Here is a 23,543-nt window from a genome sequence, read left to right on the forward strand (position 1 = left end):
TAGCTTCTTGTTTGAGGGGCAGAAATGCCTGGTCATATGCAAATTTTCATGTTGTGCTGGGCAGCGGTAGGAGAGTATATGCCTGAAATTGCTTTCCTTCTGTCTACCAGATACTGCATATATTAGATTCAAGCATGCTTAGAATATTTTCAGAAATAGGACATGATTTTTCATGTGTTGAGTGCTAGCAAGTCCGTGCTAACTTGTGCCAGATACCCCAACACCTTAGGTTTGCTGACATTATAGTCCCTTGGCATTAACGCATAGCTGTGAGATGCCACTTCACCGGCCAAGATTGCACACAAATATTGCACGCTAGCCCTTGAAGGAAATTATTCAGAATTTAGTTCTTACCTGTTACTTCCATGGCAGTGTGACAAAATAATTAGCAGGTTTTGCTCAAGCCTCCGTTTTTATAAACTTAGTAAAACCAAATACCGTCTGTGGTTTTTTTTTTCCCTTGAGTTGTAGATGGATTAAATGATTTGTAATAGTGTGGTGTTTGCTGGTTTTGCCTTGCACTGCCATAAACTGTCATCTTTTCTCTTATTTTATGGAAGCGAGGACTTTGAGAAGATGGCTTTGGGAAACAAGCTTTGCAGCTAGAATCTTTGGTTTGCAATTTTTCTGGTGTCAGCCAGCTCTGGGGGGAGTGAGGGAGCTGGGGTGTGAGTTTACAGTTAAATCATCATCTCTGTAGGATTAGCCAATGTCTGTGCCTGGGAACCTGAGCCTTCCCCTGGTAAATGCAAAGTTGCTTATCTGCTGCTGGAAAGAGGAATACACAACTTTGAATTACTTAACATTACACCAGGATGGGGAGATGCACAAACAAATACTATGGATAAGGTAACAGCCTGGTTTTGTACTGCTGCAGCATCCCGAGCCACTGACCTTCATAAACGTGTTTGTGGTCGCATAGGAAGCCATTACTTTGCTGTTCTGATATAGCTTGGGTTTTCCTACACGCAGGATCCTTGAGGGGTTCTTCTAAGACATGCTGTATAAAAAAGGCAGAAGGTGAAGGATTACAGTAGCACTCCAAAGGTGTAACAGAAGTGCAAAAGCAAGATGACTGGAAGTTGTGATACGCTAATAAGGCAAGAGGCCTTTCTGGCAGCCCCTGTCTGTGGAGGTCGGTTAACTGGCAGTGGTGCACAACAAAGCTTTTCAGTCTGTGTTTACAGAATCAAACAACCCAATCCTATAGGCTCTTTAAAACACACACAGTTTGAACGTGTAGTGCATCTGCTAGAGAGCTGCTGCATGGAGCAGCCCCCAGGAGAGCATCTGGGTGGTTTCACTTACACTAATCTTGAGCACCTGTTGTTATCGGATGTGCATGAAATGCCAAAAACCAGAATCACTTGCTGTGTAGCTGGCACCTTCTATAAACACTTTGAACAGTTTTCGTTGCTGAGACAGATTAAAATTGAATAAATAAGAGTAAAAGAGGAGAACTACTGTCAAAGCAGATTTATAGTTCTGAGTCCTGTATACTTTCTAGTCTACCCGGACTGTATCATAGCGTGGAGAAAGGACTCCTGTGAAGCTGAGTAAATGGTAGAATATATGTCAAGCAAAGTAGGCCAATTCCAATTGAGTTTAGACAAGCATGACATGGAGCTAAAAGACCTAAGCCCAAATGTCCAGGGAATTTTTGCAGAAAGGCTGGAGGCAGTTACCTGTCTCCTTTAGTGGGAGGTCAGTTCCGCAGTCAGGCAGATTAACAGGATAAGTACCTCAACTAGGAATAGCATGTCTGGAGCAAGTGGTATCTGAAAAATGTCCAAGATTAAGTAAATTGGAACCAATGCAACCAGAATACTAGAAATTATTGAAAGGCTGAAACCTGAGGGGAGCATAGTTTGTTGCCAAGCAAAGCTGTCTTCAGGGATGGCATGCTGCAATAGTAGCATACTTAGTGAGAGAGCTTGGAAAACAAGGCATTAAGAAAATACTATTTCACTGAGGGTGCTTCTCGCCCCTCTGTAAAGGGTTCAGTATTTTGCAGTCTGCAAAATAACTTGTTGCTCAGTGTCATAACGGAGTCTGTGCAATGCCTTGGTGGTTGATGCAGTCCTCTGACCAGCTCCGGTCTGTAGGACATAACTTATAAGTTGTTCTTTCCCGCATGATACTAGTTCCTTCTTTTACCTTCAAGCATGTGACGCGGGGGTGAAAAAAAGCCTCTGGTCCAGAAATATCCCTGTCTCTTTTCAGGAACTCCATTTTCTGGAGAATGTAATGAAGTGGAGGAGAAGAGAGTCATCCTTTATTTGGATAAAGGAATAAGAGAAAGAGATGCCACTAGAGTGAATTGAGTCTTTCTTTTTTTCCATCTACAAGTAGATGACCTCTTCAGTGTGTAATAGTGCTATTGTTTGACTCCTGAGTAGGAGGACTGTTATTTTGGTATTCCTGTATTGCTGCAGGCACTGATGCTTTGAGGTACCTAAGCTAGCTCTATTTCTGCATAGCACAGCAGAGCTTACCTCCTTAACGTGCTCACTAAGGCTTCAAGGAGGGAAGAAGCAGTCCTGGGCTGCAGTTTGTAGTGCTGGAATTTGATGCCAATCCAATGCTTGTTTCTTGTGGTGCGTGTAACCCCAAATGCTCCTAATGCTGCTGTGTCTGCTCTGCTAGGCAGCGGTCCTCCCGTCTTCTATTTCTGGAAGTCTTTTGCATGTTGACTAAATCTGAAGCAGAGAATATCTCTTCTCCTCTTCTCTGACTTTCCCTCTCCAGTTTAGAAGAGGGCATGCCCTGATGGACTAGAGCAGTCCTGATACATGAATGTCATCAGGCAGAGAAGGGACTCGGGGTACCAATTTGTAATTCAAATTTGATAATTACCGAACACAGCATGGTTGAGTGCCATGATCATCAAGCTTTTGTACGTAAGTTATTACCGTTTTAGAAAAAAATGCAGGTGTTTTGGCCTCCCCTTGGGAGCTGGGCCTGTTACTATCAGATGTTCTCTGAGCAAATCTACTGTGTTGGGACCCTCTGGAGACTTGGAAAGACATTCAGCTTGCGTGGTCCAAGGCTTTAGTAGTTTTATGTGCTCTCATAAGGAATTTTCAGACCCAAGAGCAAAGGAGTCTGATGAGATTTTTGGCTCAGATTATGCTATTACTCAATAGGTATGGTCTGAATATTGGGTTTGCTCTTTTTCTGTGAAATGTATTTCCTTGGGGGGTTTGCCTTGGAAATAACCTGCCCACCTCGAAGAGGTTATGCAAAGTCAGTCATTGTGGAAAATGTCTTGACAAACACGGACCTTGCTGATAAGCACCATGTGATGATGTGTTCTGAATGCTGGGTAAATACTTGAAAAGTGGGCCCGAGTAAGAGAAGTTTTCTAGGCTGGGATACTTCTTGAATCGCAATAGGTACTGTTTCTGTTTTGTTCAGTGCTAAACCACGTCTGTCTTTTCTAAAAGAATCTTTTGTTTTTGTGGTACTTTGTAGGCGTAACCTGACAAAGTTATCCCTGATATTCAGCCATATGCTGGCAGAACTCAAAGGTATTTTCCCAAGCGGCCTTTTCCAGGGAGACACGTTCCGGATCACGAAGGCAGATGCTGCAGAATTTTGGAGAAAGGCTTTTGGTGAAAAGTAAGTTTCTAACTGTGCTTAAAAACAGAGATAATGGGAACAAACTGCACACAGCACCGTGTATTTTTAAAAGTTCTGTTTTGCGGTTCAAAAGGGTCTTTGTCAGGTTAAAGTGAACAATGGGAGAGACCTACTAGTCATTTGGTCCACTCTCTGGGGTGAGGTACACGGGATTGTTCCTACGTTATATTTCTCGGTTCTTTGTCCTGTCTTGTTTTAAATATGTCAAGTGATGGGTCTTTCCCCACTTTCCCTAGGAGACTTGTACTGGCACAGAGTTTCCCTCCCATCATTCAGCTTACATTTTGTACTCCTTAATTTAATTCCTTAATTTGTAAGTAAGCTCCATGAACTGTGCAAAATAATCTGCTTTCTTCTTCCAAAGGTTACCATGCCCCCAATATTAGTTGTCCTTTAGCTAAGCCATTATATTATATTCTTTTCATCTTCCCTCCAATTAGTCTTTGCAATCATTTAGTCAACTTTCTTCTGGCTTCTCTGAACTTTTGTCAGTTTGCATAATGGCTTTGTTAAGATAGAATGAAGGAGAAAGCGAAGTGCAATGTATATTTGCATGCGAACTGTTGAAATGTCAGTTTTATTTTCTCTATCTAATAAAATGCTGACTAAAGGAACTGTAGAGGTGTCTACAGCAACGTTTGAGGATTAAAGTTAATGAATTGGGTACTGCTTTCTAAGGTAACTAAAGTACTTCACATAAAGAGTTTAATTAGTAGCTGTCAGAACAAAAAGTAGTAACGTAGTTACTCATGAATAACACAGTTGTCTGAAGCTAGGCATGTTCTTTCTATGTTTCTGTTCTACTTGATATTTTAAAAGAAGGAAAATATTCCTTTAAACAGGAGCCTCTGTTTTGGCTTCTGATTATCTTCTTCAGTTAATCCCTCCTCAGAGAATTGTTTGCAGGTTTTGGGTTTTTTTAAACTATCTAGACCTCTACTAAAAGACTTGCTGTTAACTCCTTCTCTACCAGCTGCAACACTGCAAAATTCTTATCAAGCGATAGTGTTATACACAGCCCAAGGGGACATACGAGCATTGACATAATAGGACTGCAGGGAACGGGAAAGGAGAAAGGAGAGCTGGACTTCAGATTCCAAAATTTTGCATATGCAGAGAAAATTGTCTAAAGTTCATTTGGCTGCTAATTTCCTGCAGCACCAAGAAATCCTGTGCTTGCGTAACATGATCTTGTGGCTAATTCTGATTTTCATCTCTTCCATTGTCGTGAGATGCATACTCACACACGAAAAAATGTATAAGGTACGTACGTGGTGGTGGTCTTCAGACATACCATATTTACAGATGGCTTGCTTTTCCCCAGGACTATCGTTCCCTGGAAGAGCTTCCGTCAGGCCTTGCATGAAGTGCATCCAATCAGTTCAGGGCTGGAAGCCATGGCCCTGAAGTCAACGATTGACTTGACGTGCAATGACTACATTTCAGTATTTGAATTTGATATCTTCACACGACTTTTTCAGGTAAGAGTTGAGGAATGTGAATCACTTGAAATGTGTCTCAGTTCTTCAGGTTAGGCTCTTTTCCCAGAACAAACTATTTTACACATGGAAATGATGTTATTTATGCTGTAAGGGGTTGGCCCTTCATCCTCTAAACAGCTGTAGTAATACTTAGGACCCTATACTGCAGTGTGATTCTTCTGGTTGTAAAAGAAAAAATTGTCTGAATATATGCTGCAACTGTAAGGCACATTCAGTATCCTCCCATTAATCAGTTTTTCCCTTTCAAAGGTCACTTTTAGACCGAAGTTCTGACACAACTTCTGTTAGCCAGGAAATGTGAAGCTTAGTTTATCAGTCTCTTTCCTTGTCCTCTTCTTTCTTGTCAGATTTACTTTCCGTGGGGCAGTTGTTCAGGATGGAGCACAAGCGTGGAAATTTGGAGCTTACTAGCTCTTGAACTGGCATAGCCAGGATGTTGCGGACACGTCTGTGTCCTGTGCACAAGAAATATCTCTATTACTGAAGTGATATTAATAGTAGGTAAAATTCTAACCCACAGTCTTTAATTGTGCTACACTCAAAAACACAGCTTCTGATGGTGCAATTGGGTATTTACAAGAACAAACACTTACTTCTTTGGCTCTGACTTGCCTTTTCCCATGTGATAGGGTGGGTTGTAATTAAGATATGTCTAGATGAAAAATTCCCGTGTTCGGTGTTGCAATGTAGCTGATCTCATTCAGTACTTTTTCCAACTATAGTACATAAAGAGCAAGTCGAGAGTTGCTGCAGTTTCCAGGAGATGCAAAGTTCTTAGGGACAGCTAGTATCTTCTTTTAGACAAGTTGAGAAATTTGGAAAAATTGGATGAGGTGTAGACACCCAGGCCCTTCTCGGGAGCTTTCAAATGCTTGATGTGACTTTCTGTGCATCATTTTAAGGAATACTTAACATATATGTGCTGGCTAATTTATTCAAATTTTAGCCAGTAATCCTTGCCACACCCAAGTGAGGTTAAGTGGTTAAGGAATAGTCACAAGCATCTTGTGCATAGTGAAACTGAGGCGGGGGAGGTTGCCTTTCCTGAGGCTGTATAGGAAGCTGGTGTTAGAGATCAGACTAGTCAGGGTTTCTGGTCCTGTGCTGTAATCTTTGTAAACTTGCGTCTTTATCCCTGTTTCAGGAATGAGTCATTTTCTCTGCAGAAGCAGCACAAATTGGTAGCTATTGTTGAGCTGTCTTTTTGTGACCTCAGTGACTTCTCCCTTGGTGTTTATTAAAGGAGTTTTGATTAAGGTCTGTCTGTCTTAGGTGATGTTCTTGTCACCAACAGGAGAGAAACTCAAATGCTAAGGCTGCTGCACAAGAACGTGGAGTTTAGTTCCTCTACTGGGTTTACGGTGGGATAAGAAACCTGCTTCTTTAACTGATCCTTTTGATTAAGGAATATTGGGTGCATTGATACTTTTAGAAGTGCTTGGTTAATATGTTTCTTTGTTGTTTCTCTAGCCGTGGTCCTCTCTGCTCAGGAACTGGAATAGCCTAGCGGTGACTCATCCTGGTTATATGGCATTCCTAACGTATGACGAGGTGAAAGCCCGGCTTCAGAAATTCATTCACAAACCTGGCAGGTTAGTGCTTGGCAGCAGTGGCTTTTTGATCGTTCTCGCTACCATCGCCGATTACTGCGCTGACTGAGGAGATAGATTTTATTTTGTCTTTGTCCTCCTCCCGCAAAAATTTAAACCCCAGCTTGCCCTGTATTTTGAGATTGTCCTCCGTGTGGTGACTTACCTCCTGCCCACCCGCCCCAGTTGTCACAACAGCTCCCTGAGGCACGAGCAGAATGCAAAGGCAGACAACGCTGCCAGAGTAAGCCGAAATGGTGGGCTGTGTAGGACCCTGAATGAGGGAATGCGTCTGTAGGTCCCGTGAGTTTCTGGTGTATGCGCGTAAAACCAGGAGAGCTGAGCGGATTGCAGCCCCCGGAAGCAGTGTGTACGTTTGAAGCCAGCTTCAGACAGACAAGGCAGCTAACCAGTATTTGCTCTGGCAGAAAACAGCATGGTAGGCAGAGTAGGCTGCGAGGCTGGGTGGGCTTCGGAGGCTGTGGGGGACAGTGGACCTGAGCGGTTTTGGGCTCCCTAACGTCCTGGGTAGAACTTGGCTCAATGCAGCAGAGCTGACAGATTTCTTTTTATGCAAGAAGGGCCAAGTGTTCATTTCTGGAGGTTGTTACTATGCTGTTAGTTCTGTGCTGGTTTTAAAAATGGAAGCCTTGTGTAGTCTGTCTGTTGGTTTTGTTGTTTGTTGGATTTTTTTAAAATTTAATTTGAAACAAATGATTTTAATGATGCCAACTGTTCTTGCTCTGGATTCTGGGTTTAATTTCACCTGGAGGTCAGTGCTTAGATGTTTTTCTCACTTCATATCAGATTGCAAGGTTCTCCTTTGATCTGCCTGAAGGTAAATTGAGGAAAGTTGCTATAAATCATCAAGTTATTCTTACTAGTTTTTATTTGCTAACTTGAGATAGCCAGACAAAGACTGCCTACTTGACATTTAATCTTTTCTGTCTGTTCCAGTCCAAATTGAAGTTTCTTTTCATTTGTGTGCTTTTAGTTACATTTTCCGATTGAGTTGTACACGACTCGGTCAGTGGGCCATTGGCTACGTCACCGCAGATGGGAACATTCTTCAGACAATCCCCCACAACAAACCTCTTTTTCAAGCACTGATTGATGGCTTCAGGGAAGGCTTGTAAGTAACTTTATCAAAATTAAGGTTTTTTTCCCCTTTGCCCTTTTTCACTGTGAGTTTGTTTTACAAATCTAAACCCTGTGGTGAGGTCTTAAAGTCAGTTGGATGGTAAAATGTACCCTCTGGGTTCATCGTGCATTTTCTGCTTCACAGGAGAGGCAGCATGTTGCAGAGGTCAAGCAATCACTATTGACATCACTGAGCCCCTTTTGGCCATCTCTCAGCTCTTCCTTTTTATTTAGACCTTGATTCAGCAAAACAGTTCAATCATGTGAACAGTCCCGTTGATGTCAGCAGAATAATGTATATGTTTAACTGTTTTGGCACTTGAGAATACTCAGACAGCTATCTTTTGCACTGGAGAGCTGTACTGTCCTTTGCAACAGCAGACAACAAGTGTGCATCAGCGTTTCCCTTCTCATGGATTCTTTTCCAGTTGAGTCCTTAATTTGAGCTGCCGCAACTGATATTACGCTATCAGTTTTCTTGCTCTGGATATTGCAGTTTCACTATAGGATAATTTAAGAAGAGTAGTCTGGGACCGTCACATCCTGTTTAAGATAAAAATTGCTGCCAGGAAGGAAGACCAGCTTCTTTTTATTTTTAAGAATGACATGTTTGGGTTTTGTCTGATAGGAAAGCTCTTCCAAAACTTCTCTTGATTCAGAATACTTTGAGTTCCCACCCCTCATTTCTCATCCTCATTCTTTTTTTCCTCTGCCATCCTCAAAAGAAACGTTGTATGTGTGTATGCGTGTGTGTATATGCATATAGAGAGAGAGATACCATTTTTTTCCCCAACTGCTTACAGTTATTTATTTCCCGATGGCCGGAATCAGAATCCTGACTTGACTGGCTTATGTGAGCCCACGCCTCAGGACCACATTAAAGTTACACAGGTGAGCAAAGTATTCTGTCCCCTCAAACTCACTTGCTTTCTTCCTAATTTCTAGCCTCCTTAGCTGCTTATACAATTCTGTCATACTTGGTGTCTCCAAGGCTTGTTTTTAAGGCTGATGTATTGTATTTTACAGGAATTGCAGAAATCTGTGAATGGTAGCAATGGGCAAAGGAGATTTTTTTTAAGATTTTTTTTTTTTTTTTAGAATGGTCTGCCAAATAGTCATTCTTTTGTGCCATCCAGCATGTCTTGAGCCCTGCTTTCCTAGGATTTTCTTGGGACACCTAGATGAAAATCTGCGATAACTTGAAGCTCACATTTTTCGGAGCTTGACAGATGTATAATACATAAAATCATAGTGAAATCTTTGCAGACTTCTGTTCTCCTTTGCACTGTGATCTTGTGTTTGGAAATTTTTTTTTTTTTTTCCTGCAAATCTCGTGTTGGGTTTCTTGTAGCTATGACTAATCCCACTTGTTATTTTAGGGTAACAACCATGTCTGTCTGTCTTTCCCCAAGGAACAATATGAATTGTATTGCGAGATGGGGTCCACGTTTCAGCTGTGTAAAATATGTGCTGAAAATGACAAGGATGTGAAGATTGAACCGTGCGGCCATCTGATGTGCACGTCCTGTCTTACTGCGTGGCAGGTGAGGCATTGCTTCTTGTTAATCTCTCTGAGCTAAGCCAGTTGCTTTTTTACAGAAGTGGTCCATTCTCAAAACTGTTCAGTTTTCATCAGGTATGGAGATAAGACAGTATAACTGGGGACGTAAGCTCACAGTTCAGTAGTATCGGTGCATCAGTACCAGCTTCACCAGCACAGGGAGAAACTGGTTAGATGCCTGGTCTCTTAATCTAGGAATAGGCAATAAGCATGAGGACTTGCTAAAAAGCTGTTTCTCTACTTCAGAGGGAAAATAGTCCCCATAATTGTAGCACAGTTTGCCTTTCTGTCTTCCTTTCTGGTTGAAAGGTACCTACTTCTTTGTATATTAACTATGTGATGTGTTTAATTTCTGCATCGTAGTGGCTCTTGTAACAGATCTCTCCTCTTCCCTGAAGGAATCAGAAGGCCAGGGTTGTCCTTTTTGCCGCTGTGAAATCAAAGGCACGGAGCCAATTGTAGTAGACCCATTCGACCCCAGAGGAGGAGGAGGATTATCACGGCAAGGGGCAGAAGGAACTCCCTCTCCCAATTATGACGATGATGATGACGACAGAGCTGATGATTCCCTCTTCATGATGAAAGAACTCGCTGGTACCAAAGTAAGGTCACCAGAGCGTGTGTGTGCTAGTAGATGTGGCAGTACGTACAAAGACTGCGTGTTCTCTGTCAGTTTTCTGTGGTCTTCATGATTTGTGCGTGTGAGGGTTGTCAGACCTTATAACAGGAGAGGTTTTTCTCAGTATGGATTTAGGTTCGGTTCTGTCAGATCTATTAAGCAATGGGGATCACCCTTGGAAATCTTCGGTCTTTTGTGGGTTGTCTTGAAAGAATCCTTAGAAGGGTGAAAAGACTCGCTTGACCTATTGGAATGTAAGATCTAGGTTTATAACACTTCTCTGCATGCTTAGCAATGCTGCTTTTGATTTATTAGCCATAGTTCACCCATATCAGCAAAAATTCATCCATTTTTCCCAGAGATGAATACAGCCAACCAGATACAGCCTTCCCAAGGTCCTGATGACTAACTGGGTAGAGGGCAGGCTATTTTGCTGAGGAAGTCAGTTTGACTGTCATCTTTTTATACGGTGTCTGATAAATTTGTACAATAAAGGTGGGATAACTCTCTACCATTAGTGCTACTTCCTGTCAGGAGATGTATACAGGACAGGCATTCTTTATGGATCCCTGCATGTTTTTTTCTAAAAGCTCATTGATACTCTTGCACATCTGCACTTGGCGTTGTTTTACTACATAGTGAAGTGGGTTTGAATTTGGCTAATTTTTGATCGTTGAATTCACTAAAATAATCTGCCTTTTCTGGTCGGAAAGAATCCTCTACACTGATTTACCTATGGTCATATTTCTCTTTAGCTTCCACGCTGAGAAATAATATACTAAACAGTAATCAGTATCCCTGGAGGTGGTTTTTGTATACACAGCTTGGGGAAGCAAAGCAGTTTCCGCAGTGTGACATCCTGTCATGGTTTGCAGTAGGCTAGTACTCTGTATTTGTTGGCATTAGTAAGTTCAAACCTTAAAAAAAGTGTAATACTTTTCAAAGTTAAAAAGCACTACCCCTGCTTGTAAAATAAACTTGATGGAAAAGAGAAGAACAGGCGCTGTTCTGATTTGTTAGGTGGAAGAACAGCTTTCCAGGGACAAAAATGGAGGTTTTGGTGCAGTGATAAGTAGGTTTTGCAGCAGATCATGCCCCCTTGTGTCGAAAAGAAAAGAAGCTTGCTTCCGCTCAGCGCCCGATAAGGCACGTTTGTTGCTGCAGCAAAACAGCGTGTCTTCCATTGTGCCATTGCTAAGTCTGCATTTTTAGCTGTGTGACACAACTAAGCCCATTGGCGATCTTCAAGAATTGCTGCAAGTCAAATGCCGTTGTGCTGTGAAATTGCGGTCGTTTACTGGTGTATGATTGTCACTAATACAGTAAGTTGTTACCAGTAGTGATATTGAAGCCAGTACAAGTCAGAGCGTGAAAACCTCTCTAGAGAAAAGGTGTTCTGCTGGATTTTGTCATTTGTTGGTTTTCCCGTTCTTTTCTTTTTCAGGTTGAGCGTCCTCCCTCTCCGTTCTCAGTAGCTCCTCAGGCCACCCTTCCTCCCGTGCCGCCGCGACTGGATCTTTTGCAGCAGCGAGTGTCCAATCCGCCAGGGGCTTCCAGTCCTGGGACCACTTCAAAGGTCAAACACACTGTTTGCCTTTTCAGCTATGGTTTTGGTGGGGCAGGCAGCATTCTGGTGAACCCTGCATGTTCTCTGTGATATCCCCAAGTACTTTCACACAAGACTTTTTCTTCTTCCTTTTCTGTGGTCCTGTTAGGCCACTTGCCTTCTGTTCCCCACGAGAGCCCGCTCTGTCCTGAAAGCAAATGCTTCCTTCTGGAATCCATGGTAGGAGAGTCCCTTTTTTGCTGTTTAAAGGGCCTGTCTTTTTCTTCACATTCCTCCACGCAGTTGCTAGAAAGGAGCTGGTCCTAAGCTGAAGTATTTCCTCACTTAGGGTGATCGGTGTCCTCCTGTTGAGCTACCAAGTTACTGTTATTACCAATGTCCTCACTGTTTTTCAGCCACTGCTGCCCATCCCCTTTGGAGCCCCATTTATGGGCTTGTGTTTTGTTCTAGCTAGCAAGCTAGATGTGGGAAGGTGTCATATTCCTGTCCCAGCTTTTCTTTTGTTCACAAGTTTTTCCATTGAGCATTTTTTCAGGTAGAAAACTAAGGAAGGAATGAAGTATGTGTGACTGGGAGAGATTAACTGGTTTTCTGATTGGCTAACAGAAGGCAGTAGTGTGATCTTTGTGGCATTTGGTCATTGGCTGTTGAGATAAGGCAGTGGTTCTCCAGCTGGTTTGGATGAAGTCATGAAATTGTGCTTGAAAGTTTAGGCAGAAGAAAATATCCATTTCTATGAATAGTTGTTGTTGACTCATGGTTAACTTCTATAAATAACCCACAGTGGAGTCTTGTTTTGAAATGATGGGTATCCTTTGTTTGGAATCCAATCTAACGCTACTGTAAGCTTTTTTTTTTTTTTCTCCAAGAAAAATAATCTGGGGTGTTTAGTGTCTAGCTGTAGCTGCACATAGTTATCTTCAAGCCTGTAGAGAAGGTGTCTCCAGAGGGTTAACGTGTAGAGATGTGGAGAGTTATCTCCACATCCTTTGAGATAATGTCACGTAAAAATAGATAAAACGAAAACCAAAACTCACCCTTCTGCCACCTGCCTCTCCTCCTCTTTGTGTTTTGTGGCTAGGCTACCTCTGTTAAGCAATATTTTACATTCTTCTGCCTTTCAGGCTGCACCTGGTACTCTTCACAAGGATAAACCTTTGCCGATCCCACCCACGCTCAGAGATCTCCCGCCGCCACCGCCCCCGGACAGGCCTCATTCCATTGGGACTGAAGGTCGACCTCAGAGACGTCCCCTGCCCTGCACACCAGGAGACTGTCCTTCGAGAGACAAACCACCCCCTGTGCCCTCCAACCGTCAGGCAGATCTGTGGCCATCCAGGCCGATTCCAAAAGCCCCGTCTGCAGCTCTCAGCCCTGGTGACCCTTGGGCTGGGAGAGAACTGTCAAACAGGCACTCGCTTCCCTTTTCTTTGCCCTCTCAGATGGAGCCCAGGGCTGACAGCCATCGACTTGGGAGCACGCTCAGCCTGGACAACCCAGCGGTGAGTAGGCCTGTTGGAGGTGAAGGTAATCTGTGAGGAGTTAAGTCTTCCAAAGTGACCCGTTCTCGTAGTTTACATCCGAGTAGGGCAATCTTGTGCCAAGGGGGAGACGGAAAGGAACTGGTGAGTGCCCAGCAAGGCAGAGTAATGGGAGGACTTCTTAGGGAAGTGCTTTCGTGCCTTTTGAGAGCAAGACTGAAATCCCAGTTTGAGCAGTCGTGAGCCACAATTTCATGATCACTGTTCACCTTTCAGTTTTGAAAAACTGAGAATATTGTGTATTGGTAGCTGGTATCCTGAAAAAGTGTAATTGCTCTTCTCTTCTCAGTTTTCAGCCCTGTAAAACATACACACAGTAGCTATGATTAGTTTAGTGCAGTAAAACCTGAATTACATTTGGATCTGTTACCATTACCAGCATCATGATGTGCGACTTAGTAGTCCAACATATTGTTCTCTAAAATCCCAGGCAGTTTCACTTCCTTTGATTCTATTCCCCTAGTTTTTCCTTTTAAAACCTCTAGCATTCTAAAGTTGAAAGGAAGTACATTTTTAGCCAGATTGTCTAAGAAAATGACACTTGCACAGTTGTCATTCTGTCTCCTTATGTGCATGCTTGTCTACATCCTCTTCCTTTTGTCCCCCATTTCAGCCCATTTCAGCTGAATTTGCCAAAGCCATTGGAATCTCAAAAGATAATGAAATTCCTGCAGGGTTTATGTAAACAGGCAGTTGGCTACAGGAGAAAAACCCTGCTTGTGCCCTCACTGAGGGAAAACTGTCACAGAACTACTGGATCTGGAATAAATGAAGATGCTTCATTCCCCCAGAGAATGTGTTGAATGAGTGGCTGACAAGTTTGCAACTACCCTGGTATTTGTGGTGTTTCTGATTCCTGGTTTGGAATTTTTTTTTCAGACCTTGAGCGGTGGTCCAACAACAACCTCAGAGTGTGAACACCCCAAAATTAAGCCCTCCTCATCTGCCAATGCGATCTACTCCTTAGCTGCCAGGTCTGTTGTTTTCTAGCAAAAGTGCTCTTTTATAACTCACAGAAAGGTAATTGTAAGGTTCTCTCTATGTTGGTGCCAGGGGCAGAATTTGACACGACTCTGTCAGCCTTAGTTTCAATCTCTGACAGACTCAAAATACCAGTCTAGAGAAAGTAGATGAAATCAGCATCCCAAAGATCTGTGGACGGAGCTGGTAGTTACCCTTGTCTGTGGCGACAGGAAACAGACTACAGTTGCCATTAGCTCTTTTATGAATTAGTTCACTTCTGAGTTGGTCTTTGTGTGAAGCAGGTGATGTATAATGTGTATGGTATTGTCACCTTCCATTTGCATAATGACTTTGTGCCAGTGTGACCTTGCAGCTGGGCTGCTGAGAATCCTGAAAGCCAGGTTATTTCTCTAGACAGAATCCCTGTAAGATGGCTGCTTGTTATTTCTGCTGTGCATTTTAAAGGCCACTTTGATATTAGTTAGATTTGGTGTAAATGGTTTTCTGATGTTTTTATCTTGTTTCTTCTACCTCCAGACCACTGCCTTTACGAAAACTGCCTCCTGGGGAACAGTCTGAAAGCGATGAAGACACTGAATACATGTCACCATCCTCTCTGCCCGTGGTGCCTCCAGGTCCTGCTGTACAAAAACCAGACATCAAAACGCCTTTGGAAATGACTCAGAGTTTACGGTGAGATTCTCTTTGTGCGTCCTGTGCTTCCTCCTCGCAGCTCTGGGAAAGCATATTTGGCTAGGGCGGAGATTCTGCTTGCTCGGTTTGCTGAATTGCCCCGGTGATATTCGCCAGATCTAGACTAACGTAGCGAACCGTAAATGAAATGTGACTACTGCTCTTTTGCAGAATCCTTGTACAGTGTTAAAGGAGTCAGATAACCCCTCCCCGCTCTTTCTGCCAGTAACCTTTTGAGAGCAGCAGCAACCGAAATTCAAAATTCTATTAAAAGGTTGTGTTCTGGTGGAATCCATTAAACTCTTTTAAGCTGATGTGCTGTATTGCAATGTACGTTACTAGAGCGTTTTCTGGAACAAATATTCTTTCACAGAACAGTGGTGATTTCACTTTGAAGCAGGGACCTGTGCAGAACCTGAGGCAGAGAGAATAGGTGGTGGTGGTTGACCACTGTCACTCGTCTGAAGGGAAACATGTGTTCTCTCCCTCAGAGTTTTAGACTGCGACCAGCAGACGGATGGCTGTATGTATGAAGCAATGTACAACATTCACTCCCAAGCAGCATCCTCTGCTTTAGAGACTGTCAACGCTTCTGGTGAGTGGGTGTGCTAAAAAAACAACTGAGAAACTGGGGTACAATGAATTGGTCCCAGTCCCAGCTGGAACAGCATTTTAGGCTAAAGTAAATGTTAACTTGCTTTTGCTGTTAAAATAGCTAGGATGTATGTGGAAACATCTGGGTCTGTGTACTTTATACTGCGTGTGGTGATGTTGTTGAGAAGCCTAGTTGGAACGCACTGTAAAAATACTCAACAGTCATTAAAAAAAAAATGGCTGTTTTGAAGATTTATTTTTTTTCTGAGCAGCAGTTGTCAGCACACATCTGTCATAAGTATTTTTAGTCTAATACTGCCTTCTGGAAGGAGCTTCCATTGAATGTGAGGTTTTGACAGCAAAACCTTAGTTCTGTGTTCTGTCAATATTTGTGAACCACAGGGGAACAGAGTCTGCCTTGGGAGACGGAGGCTCTGTTCAGTCCCAGAGCTCAGGATGTGCCTCTTACTCTAGATGAAGGGGATCTGGCAGCAGCCACTGCCAGCAACGGCCCTGAGGAGTCAGAAAATGAAGAAGATGGCTATGATATCCCCAAACCACCGCTACCAGTTGCTATTGCTCGTCGCACACTGTCTGATATCTCCAATGCCACACCTGCCTTCAGCCGAATGTCTTTGGAAAACGACCCTGGAACAGGTTAGAGAGCGCCTGTGCTCTTCATGTCGTAGTGGGTACTGATGGCTTGCTATGCATGTTTGAAGCTTCTGTCACTCCCTCGGGGTTTTGTAAGCCGTAAAATCAGGTTTACAGGGCAGAATTACACGGGTTCTTAGGTGTTCACTGTGGTTTACAACTTGGAATGCAGGGCCTTGGTCATCTGATCACTGAGCTAGCAAACCGCATTTAATTCACGGTTAGGAAAGCCTTTTCCTCAGCTGAAAGGCTGTTCCTTCAGCCACTGTTTCCTACAGGGCATGGCATACCTTTTGTACCAGGGAATACCAGGGCATGAAACAGAACTTCAGAACTTTACTGCTTACCGCTGTTTCAAGTAAAAGATGACATGGCTGGCCTTGCACAGCTTTCGTCTGGCTCAGTCTCGGCTGCGGTTGTTGCCAGCAGATGGCACAAGTGTACTGTTTGCTGGCGGTTCCTTTTGGCAGCTACCTAGTGGCTCGGCAAGGTCAGCGTTTTGTCCCTGGGGAGTAGAGGACGTCTTGCCCTTCTGGCTGCAAGGCCCATTCTCCGAGGGAGAAACCAAAGCCTCGTCTCTCCGAGAGCTTTTCTGAATAATGCTTGACTTACTCCCTACAACTGCCCAGCAGCTCTGAAGGAAGCTCTGAAACTCTTCCTGTTGGAGAGCTTTCAGCATGTCTGAACAGCTGGGTGATTTACCAAGTGAGAGGAGTGAGTTCCTTCTGGAGGCAGACGGAAGGCAGAGCCTCCTGTAGCCAGGACCACTTGCCCCCGTGAGTCTTCTGTTCACCTGCTTCACCGCTTCCCCTTGCCTGAGCTTGCCCTTCTTCAGTGCAGAGAAGAGGTTACTAGTGCAGAGAAGTATATTAGCTTGTGCCGCTCCTTCTGGCTCCCTGCCTCACTTTTTAGGACTGTCCCTGTGTCTGTAGAATGTGGCTGGCAGGGATAAGAAGAGGCAGAGCTCCCAGATGAAGTACTGAGCTTAATCATTGATGCTTCTTTGTTTCTACAGCCCTGAAATAACAATGCTATTGTCCCACTTCGTAGTGCTAGGAGATCTGCTAATGAAAAACGCTGAGGAAATGCTGATTGTTATGGCTCTGGGAAGCATATGTGGTTTTCTGAAACACTGGGTATTGGCTACTGCTGAAGCCTGGTGTTAGGCAAGCCTGACTGGTATGGCATACGTTTTGACAGATTTATGCTCTTATGCATTGTGCCCTACAGTTCCATTTATTAATCATTTACCAAAAAAAACCCTGTGCTGGTAGTTGTCCTTTCAAATTGACCCGTGGTCTCTGAAATTTGATCCGGCTCAAGCTGAAGCAGCTATTTCAAGACAATTTAGAGGGGAGAAGCGGGTAGTCCTTTTTCTGAAATGTACAAAAAGCTTTTTATGTTTAAGAAGCTTGTACTTTGAAGATTAGGGAGTTGAGCTGCATTGTGGTTGGTGAGGAAGCTTCAATGAATTTGTTTCCTGAAGAGCCTTCTCTTTCTTAGTGCTTTTCGTGCAAGTTTTTCAGAAAGACTGCACAATGACTGCTTCTTTTCTGACCGGTGCTGCACTGCCCACTCTTAAAAAGGGATTGTTTGGACATTCTTAGTCTTACTGGTGTCTGTTGTACACCAGTTCTACTGCTAGAAGACTCTTATCTTGAGTGCCTTGAGGAGTTTCTCCAGAGGAGAAATAAAACTTTCTTTAAGGTGATGTCAAATATTCCTGCAGGAAAGTTTCTTGTGATTTGCAAAGTAGGAAAAAATGCTTTCTGCAATAGTACAGGAGATTAGAACTCATGAGATGTCGGATGAACACATTAAGCAACGTGTTGGAGGGTTTTGTGTCTTTAGTTTATTGACTTTTTCTTTTTTCTTCCCGGGAGTAGTGCATGATGTGGCTACTGGCAAGTAACACATCTGAATGACCGAGAGGAAAGGCAGAACAGGCTGAGCTTACTGATCTGCCATAGCTGCCAGCCATTAGGTAGGGTGAGCTTCAGCAGGAGCGCTTGTAGATGGCCCTGGCCTGCCGATGGGCTGGCAGAGGAAGAGGAGCAGATCCTTCAGAGAATGCGATTCAGTTGCTGGAGCAGTTGGGATGGATGAGTTGTAACTGGTAGATCTGGTTCTATGCATACGCTCCCTCAGTGCACTGCAACGTGACAACAGTTCTGTGAGGAGAGATCAGCATCTGGACTTAAACAGGGGGTTGCTATCTGATTCCAGAAGCGAATGGGATGCTTGGTAAAGTCACGTATTCTCTGTGTCCTTTTTTTCCCTGTGCTGCTGCTTCTAAGGCTGACCCCTGAGCTCTGCTTACATGCACACAGGTATTCCTTGTCAATTTTTGTATTTATGTGTGCCTATCTTAATAAATGATGGCGTTCTAATTAAAAAGATCTCCATAGCTGGTTTGGCACGAAGAGGGGAAGCTGAGCTAATCCGTTCCATTGTGTGAGAGGACAGGCTGGTTGGAGAAAGAGGCGTAGCTTTCAGTGGCATGTTTTTGAAGTGCCATTTATCAGTCTAATGTCATTCCTGCTTTGTTCCAAGCAAGAATCGCACGTCCTTTCTTTGCCGTGATGCGTTTGCTTCTCCCTCCAGGTTTTTCAGATGGCTCTCAAGTTCCAGAAAGGCCGCCGAAGCCTCTACCACGGAGAATAAATTCTGAGCGGAAAGCAGGGAGCTGCCAAACAGGCGGAGCCAGCAGTGGGACCAGTGTATCACTGCAACTCTCCAGTGAGATCGAGAATCTAATGAGCCAAGGCTACTCATATCAGGACATTCAGAAAGCACTGGTCATTGCACATAACAATATTGAAATGGCCAAGAATATTCTCCGGGAGTTTGTTTCCATTTCCTCCCCTGCGCACGTGGCCACATAGCACATTACCTCCACACCTACAACTTCTGTGGACCAGCTGCCTGGGCCGCCGTAGCCCAGCTACGCACCAAAGGGGAAGGGGGTTCCTTTAGAGACTTCGTGCTGGGGTCAGTACTGCCTCTTAAGAGAATCAGTTATCAGGTTTTTGTGGTTCCAGATTTCAAAGCAGTGGAATGAAATGGAGCGGAATGGTGTTTTATACAGTGTATGTCTTGGAGTCCTTTACCCCTACCTCTTGTTTGAGAGAACAGATTTATTTCCAGGGCGTCGGTAGAGAAAGGTGTCTCAACAAGGGGTCCCCACGCCGATGCCCTGGAGGCTGGGGGGAGTGTTTCGTGCTGTGAATTCTAAGTGAATGCTCTGAGAAACAGTCTTGAGGTCCGTGTGGTGTGTCCTGTGGTTCATGGTACTAGGTTTGGATCTGCTCGCTGCTATGTGTCTGGCTCAGGCTTTTTAGAGCAGCTGGGAGGTCACGTTCTGCTGGGAATACGTAGGAGACCTTGGAAGAATCTTTCGATTGCTTCCTGTTTGCCGTGGTGTTTCCCTCTTGCCTGTAATAATAGCATTTATTGCTTACGATTCGAGTCCTCCCTTTTTGCCTGGAGGCAGCGTGACTGGCTTTTGTCAGGCATTGTGATCTCGGCAGTGCTGGGAGTTGGATTTCTCTCCTACGCGTCCTCTTGCCGGCAGCACCGGCAGCACCAGATTCCAGGCAGCTAGACGTGCTGAAAGTTTTGCGTGTTTTGGAGGGGTGGGAGCGGGTGGGAAGAATTTGAGCGAGAGCAAAGAACTGGCTGCTGCTTCTCCTTTTTTAGCCTTGAGCGTTTTGTGCTTCAGTGCTCAAACCTGATTGTGGCCCTGTTGGGCTTGAGCAGCAGTCACCGGACACTCTTTCTCTAGGAATGTTGCACCTGGTAGATATGATGTTTTATTTATCTTAATTGCATGGTGGCTGTCGCAGACTAGTGGCCTTCACGCACATTCCATCATCTCCCTCAGAGAGCTTTTGCGGGAGCCAGCTGTCTTTGTGCCAGGCTGTTTTGTGGAATTGGTAGATGCAGCTGATGTATTCGTCGGTATCTTACCTGCTTTGCAGTAAAAGAAATGCAGCAGTTCTCTGCATGGCTGTCAAAACAACATGGGGGCTCTTCTTTCCATTTCCATTACTCTAAGGTATTGCCAGAGGTTGTGTAAAACAGAACTGGGAAACTTCTGTGTTTGTAAAATGATCACGTGGCTTTAAAAGCCGGTACTCAGCTATTACTTTGGAAAAACCTGACTCGCATACCCAGCTACTTAACTCTGCTCGTGTATGCTTGATGTGCGAGAAGTGTATGGTTCCTTTTGAGAGGGTTTGTTCAAGTAGGGATTCGCAGATCACAGTCTGACAGATGAACAAGTGCTCTGTGTACACCGAGAGGCTGTTAGCCTTTTGAAGCATGTCTAGCATTATTTGCATCTCTCTAAGGGCAGCAGTAGTCACTAGGCAAAGGGTTGCAACTTGAAATATTGTCGGAGTGATTGCGGCAGTTGGGTGCAGTTTGGCCTTTTAAAGAATCAAGTAGCTGAGCCCAGATCTCAGAGAAACGGCTTGCAATTGGCAGAGATAACTTAACAAGTACTAGCAAAGGGAACTAAGCATAAAATGTTTGTTTTATGTAGAGCGCAGGCTTCTCTCTGGGAGTTGATGCAGTGGATTCCAGGCCATTTAAAAGCATGAACTGTGTCTGTTTTCTCCCCTCCTTTCTGTAGTAAAGAAAACGTTCTCTGAAACCGTAAGGAGATCTCCTGCCACACTTAGAGGCCATCGCCACCGTCGCTATTTTGGGGCCGGGGCTGAAACTTGCAGATGCAGCACACTGGTGAGATTTATGTCGGTGGGCATGGTGCTCTGCAGCGGTGCAGAGGGAGGTCAGGCGCAGCCAAGCGCAGGGCCTGGCCTTGGTAAAGGTGCTGAGTTGCAGAGGTTGCACTCGGGGAAGAAGAGCTGTTCTTCTTCCTCTGCCCACATGTGCAACAGTCAGTGCTGTCGTGAACCAGTCCTGCCCTTTCCGTGTGAAGTGCCCTGCCAGTTGTGCAGGGTAGCCTTGGTCAGGGTGGCTGTGGGAGCTTTGAGAGGAGCGAGCCCAGCACTGGTGCTGCTGAGGCAGGAACGTGGGGCAGCTCTGCCTATTCTCCCCGTGAGCCTGAGCAACCAGTCCTACCGCGTGAGAGTTACTCCTGGCAGTGTCCTGGAGAACCAGGTAAAACCCATTTTGTGAGGGAGCACTACAGTTTCATTTCCCTCTTTTTTTTGTATTCTCTCCAGTGCTGCCACTAGCTCCGTGTTGGAGCCGCTTTGTTTCTGACTTGCGGTCTAAACTCACTGCAAGTATGTTCAAGTGTGGCGTGTGACTCTTGCCACTGCCAAGGCTGTGTTAGAGCCAAGTCCAGCCCGCTAGAAAGCCTTAACTCTTGTCTTGCACAGTGTGTGTGATCAGAGTAGTGACGCCCTGTCCCGTACAAGCCCTTTATTACAGGCTTGTTGTAATGTTAAATTAAATCATGCCTAGCAGAGCTATTACAGGCCTCTCTTTGGGGTTTACGTGCCGAGAGACGTTCCTGTGGGTGTTGTTCCAGGTATTAGAGATTAGAGGGAGCAATCTTTGTGGCATGTATCACTGATTTTTCTGCATGTGTTCTTTCTGTGCACTGTTTGCGTCTCAAACTGATTTAAGAAACTTAAGTCTTGGCTTTTCTTCTTTAGATGTGTGAGCATTTGCTAGTACCACTGAAGTGCGGCAGAGTCCTGACCACGTCTTATGGCTGTGCTCTGTGTAGTCAATCCAGGCACTGTACAGTGTATTTTTCTTGCTGTTCTTTCAGAAGGGTAAGCCTAAGGTTGATTTCTCTTTTTCCCTTCACCTCCTTGATCTTTGTTCTTAACAAGTTAACTTTATGACGCTATTTTAAAAAGAAAAAAAAAAAAACCCAACCCAGATGTCTAGTGCCTTTCTTAAGGGAATGCTGCATGGCTAGGCTGGACCTGAGTGTCCGTCCCTCTGTGAAAACCTCTGTGAAGAGCCCGAAGTAGACAAGCTGTAAAGATGCCTTTGGGCGTGAGACTGCTTTGAAAGGGGTGAAAGGAAGGGGCGAGAAAGACGGGCAATTGTCACTTCAACTATGGCACTGTGTTTTGTGGCATTTCAGCTGTGGAGTTTCCTGCTTTCACCTGTTACTAACAGTGACTTGTTTGGACTGGTGCTGTACTAAGCTTGGTGTGAAGACGGTAGAATTGTAGGACAGGATTGGTTTGGCTTGTAACAAAATACGAGTTCTGCTCCTAAAAAATGCTGGTTTCCTCCTGCCTGCCAAGCCTGGACACAAAGCTGGCAGAAAACACTTTGTACCGTAAGAGCTGGGCACAAAACGCGTGGGGCCAGCGCGCGTCTCCGCACAGCGAGCGGCAGGTAGCTGTGGAAAGCAGGCAGGTATCGTCTGTTCCCAACAGGGTTTCCGGCTGAGGTAGTGTGTCCGGTGCCACCGTAGCTGCATGGCAGTCTGAAATGAGAGGTGTCCTGCCAGGGGGGCGGTAAAACTTGTCTGCGGCGCTGCCCCGGCGCGGCTGTCTCTGCAAGCGCTGCGGCTCGAGGCGCGGAGTGCCTCTGCTGGGAACCAGCCGACTTGCTTGCGTCTGAACGGCTTTGCTGCATGCCCTTCACTCAGCCCGTACCTGGGGGAGCCGGGTGGGCTCGGGGTACAGCACGTTGCTTCCTGCGCTAGACTGCTTACGTTATGGTAGCTAATCCTGAGGCAGGGTCATTTCTGTAAAGGGTTTTTTCGGTTGAGCAAGAAAAAATGCAACTCCCAGGGCACTTTCTTAAAGGTGCCACTTTAAAAATCAGTGGGGAAGAAGGACACTTATTTTTAAAGTTCCTGATTGATAGAAATCTTTTTTGAAATTCCCAGTGGGGGAGGAACAGTTGTTCTTTCTCTTGAATGACAAATACCAATTTGTAAAATATCAGTGTTAAAAATGTGGAGATTTTCACAAAATATTTTAAAAAAGTATAATAGTGTCATTAATATAAAAATATAATAGCAGTATTTAATCCTTTCAGATCTGTAAAGAATAAGGAAAAACAGAAGGTAAATATTCTTACAGAGAGTAGCTGAGCTTTAAGGTTCACTTGGTTTAAAGTCCTCATTTTGTTTGCAAATGCATTGTTAATGTTTAGAGGTTATACTAATGTTATTTATTAATTGTTTCCATTCTTGTATGCTGCCCACTAAGAGCTTCTTCGTTTGGGATTTCATTCACCTGTGTCAGTAAAAAGAAAACAAAACAAAGTTTTATTTTTAAATAAAATTTCCTTTGTTGTAGCATATCGTCTGTGTTGTGTCGGTTCTGTGAGTCCTGAGAAAAGAATGTCCTGCTCAAGCCCGTCTCACTCACCTTGTTCAGGATGCTCAAGTCTGGGGTGCTCAGTTAGGCCCCTGGATCCCCTGCAGCCTGCGACTGCCTTTGTAGCTGTTTTAAGTAGTACCACAATTGTCTGTTAAATTCGAATTCCCATCACAGATACTAACAAGCAGAGGGCAGGAATACTAATAA

General features: G+C 44.4%; 1 protein-coding gene across 2 annotated transcripts in view; it reads left to right on the top strand.

Annotated features, from left to right (window-relative positions):
- CBL (Cbl proto-oncogene) overlaps positions 1-19,692 on the top strand; it is a 41,281-nt gene extending 21,589 nt beyond the window's left edge. The window contains exons 3-16 of one of the 2 annotated variants that reach the window (XM_086476782.1): positions 3,475-3,621; positions 4,967-5,123; positions 6,615-6,736; positions 7,728-7,865; positions 8,677-8,764; positions 9,286-9,417; positions 9,833-10,036; positions 11,498-11,629; positions 12,745-13,122; positions 14,041-14,135; positions 14,662-14,817; positions 15,309-15,412; positions 15,886-16,068; positions 18,670-19,692. In XM_086476782.1, coding sequence (XP_086332908.1) covers positions 3,475-3,621; positions 4,967-5,123; positions 6,615-6,736; positions 7,728-7,865; positions 8,677-8,764; positions 9,286-9,417; positions 9,833-10,036; positions 11,498-11,629; positions 12,745-13,122; positions 14,041-14,135; positions 14,662-14,817; positions 15,309-15,412; positions 15,886-16,068; positions 18,670-18,950 — 2,317 coding nt within the window. In that variant the 3' untranslated portion in view covers positions 18,951-19,692. Of the gene's footprint in view, positions 1-3,474; positions 3,622-4,966; positions 5,124-6,614; positions 6,737-7,727; positions 7,866-8,676; positions 8,765-9,285; positions 9,418-9,832; positions 10,037-11,497; positions 11,630-12,744; positions 13,123-14,040; positions 14,136-14,661; positions 14,818-15,308; positions 15,413-15,866; positions 16,069-18,669 lie in introns of both variants that reach the window. The other variant, XM_086476783.1, reaches the window with a different exon arrangement.
- The last annotated feature ends 3,851 nt before the right edge of the window (positions 19,693-23,543 follow it).

This window comes from Leptosomus discolor, chromosome 22, assembly GCF_034619465.1.
Source record: "Leptosomus discolor isolate bLepDis1 chromosome 22, bLepDis1.hap2, whole genome shotgun sequence".
NCBI classification, from domain to species: Eukaryota; Metazoa; Chordata; class Aves; order Leptosomiformes; family Leptosomidae; genus Leptosomus; species Leptosomus discolor.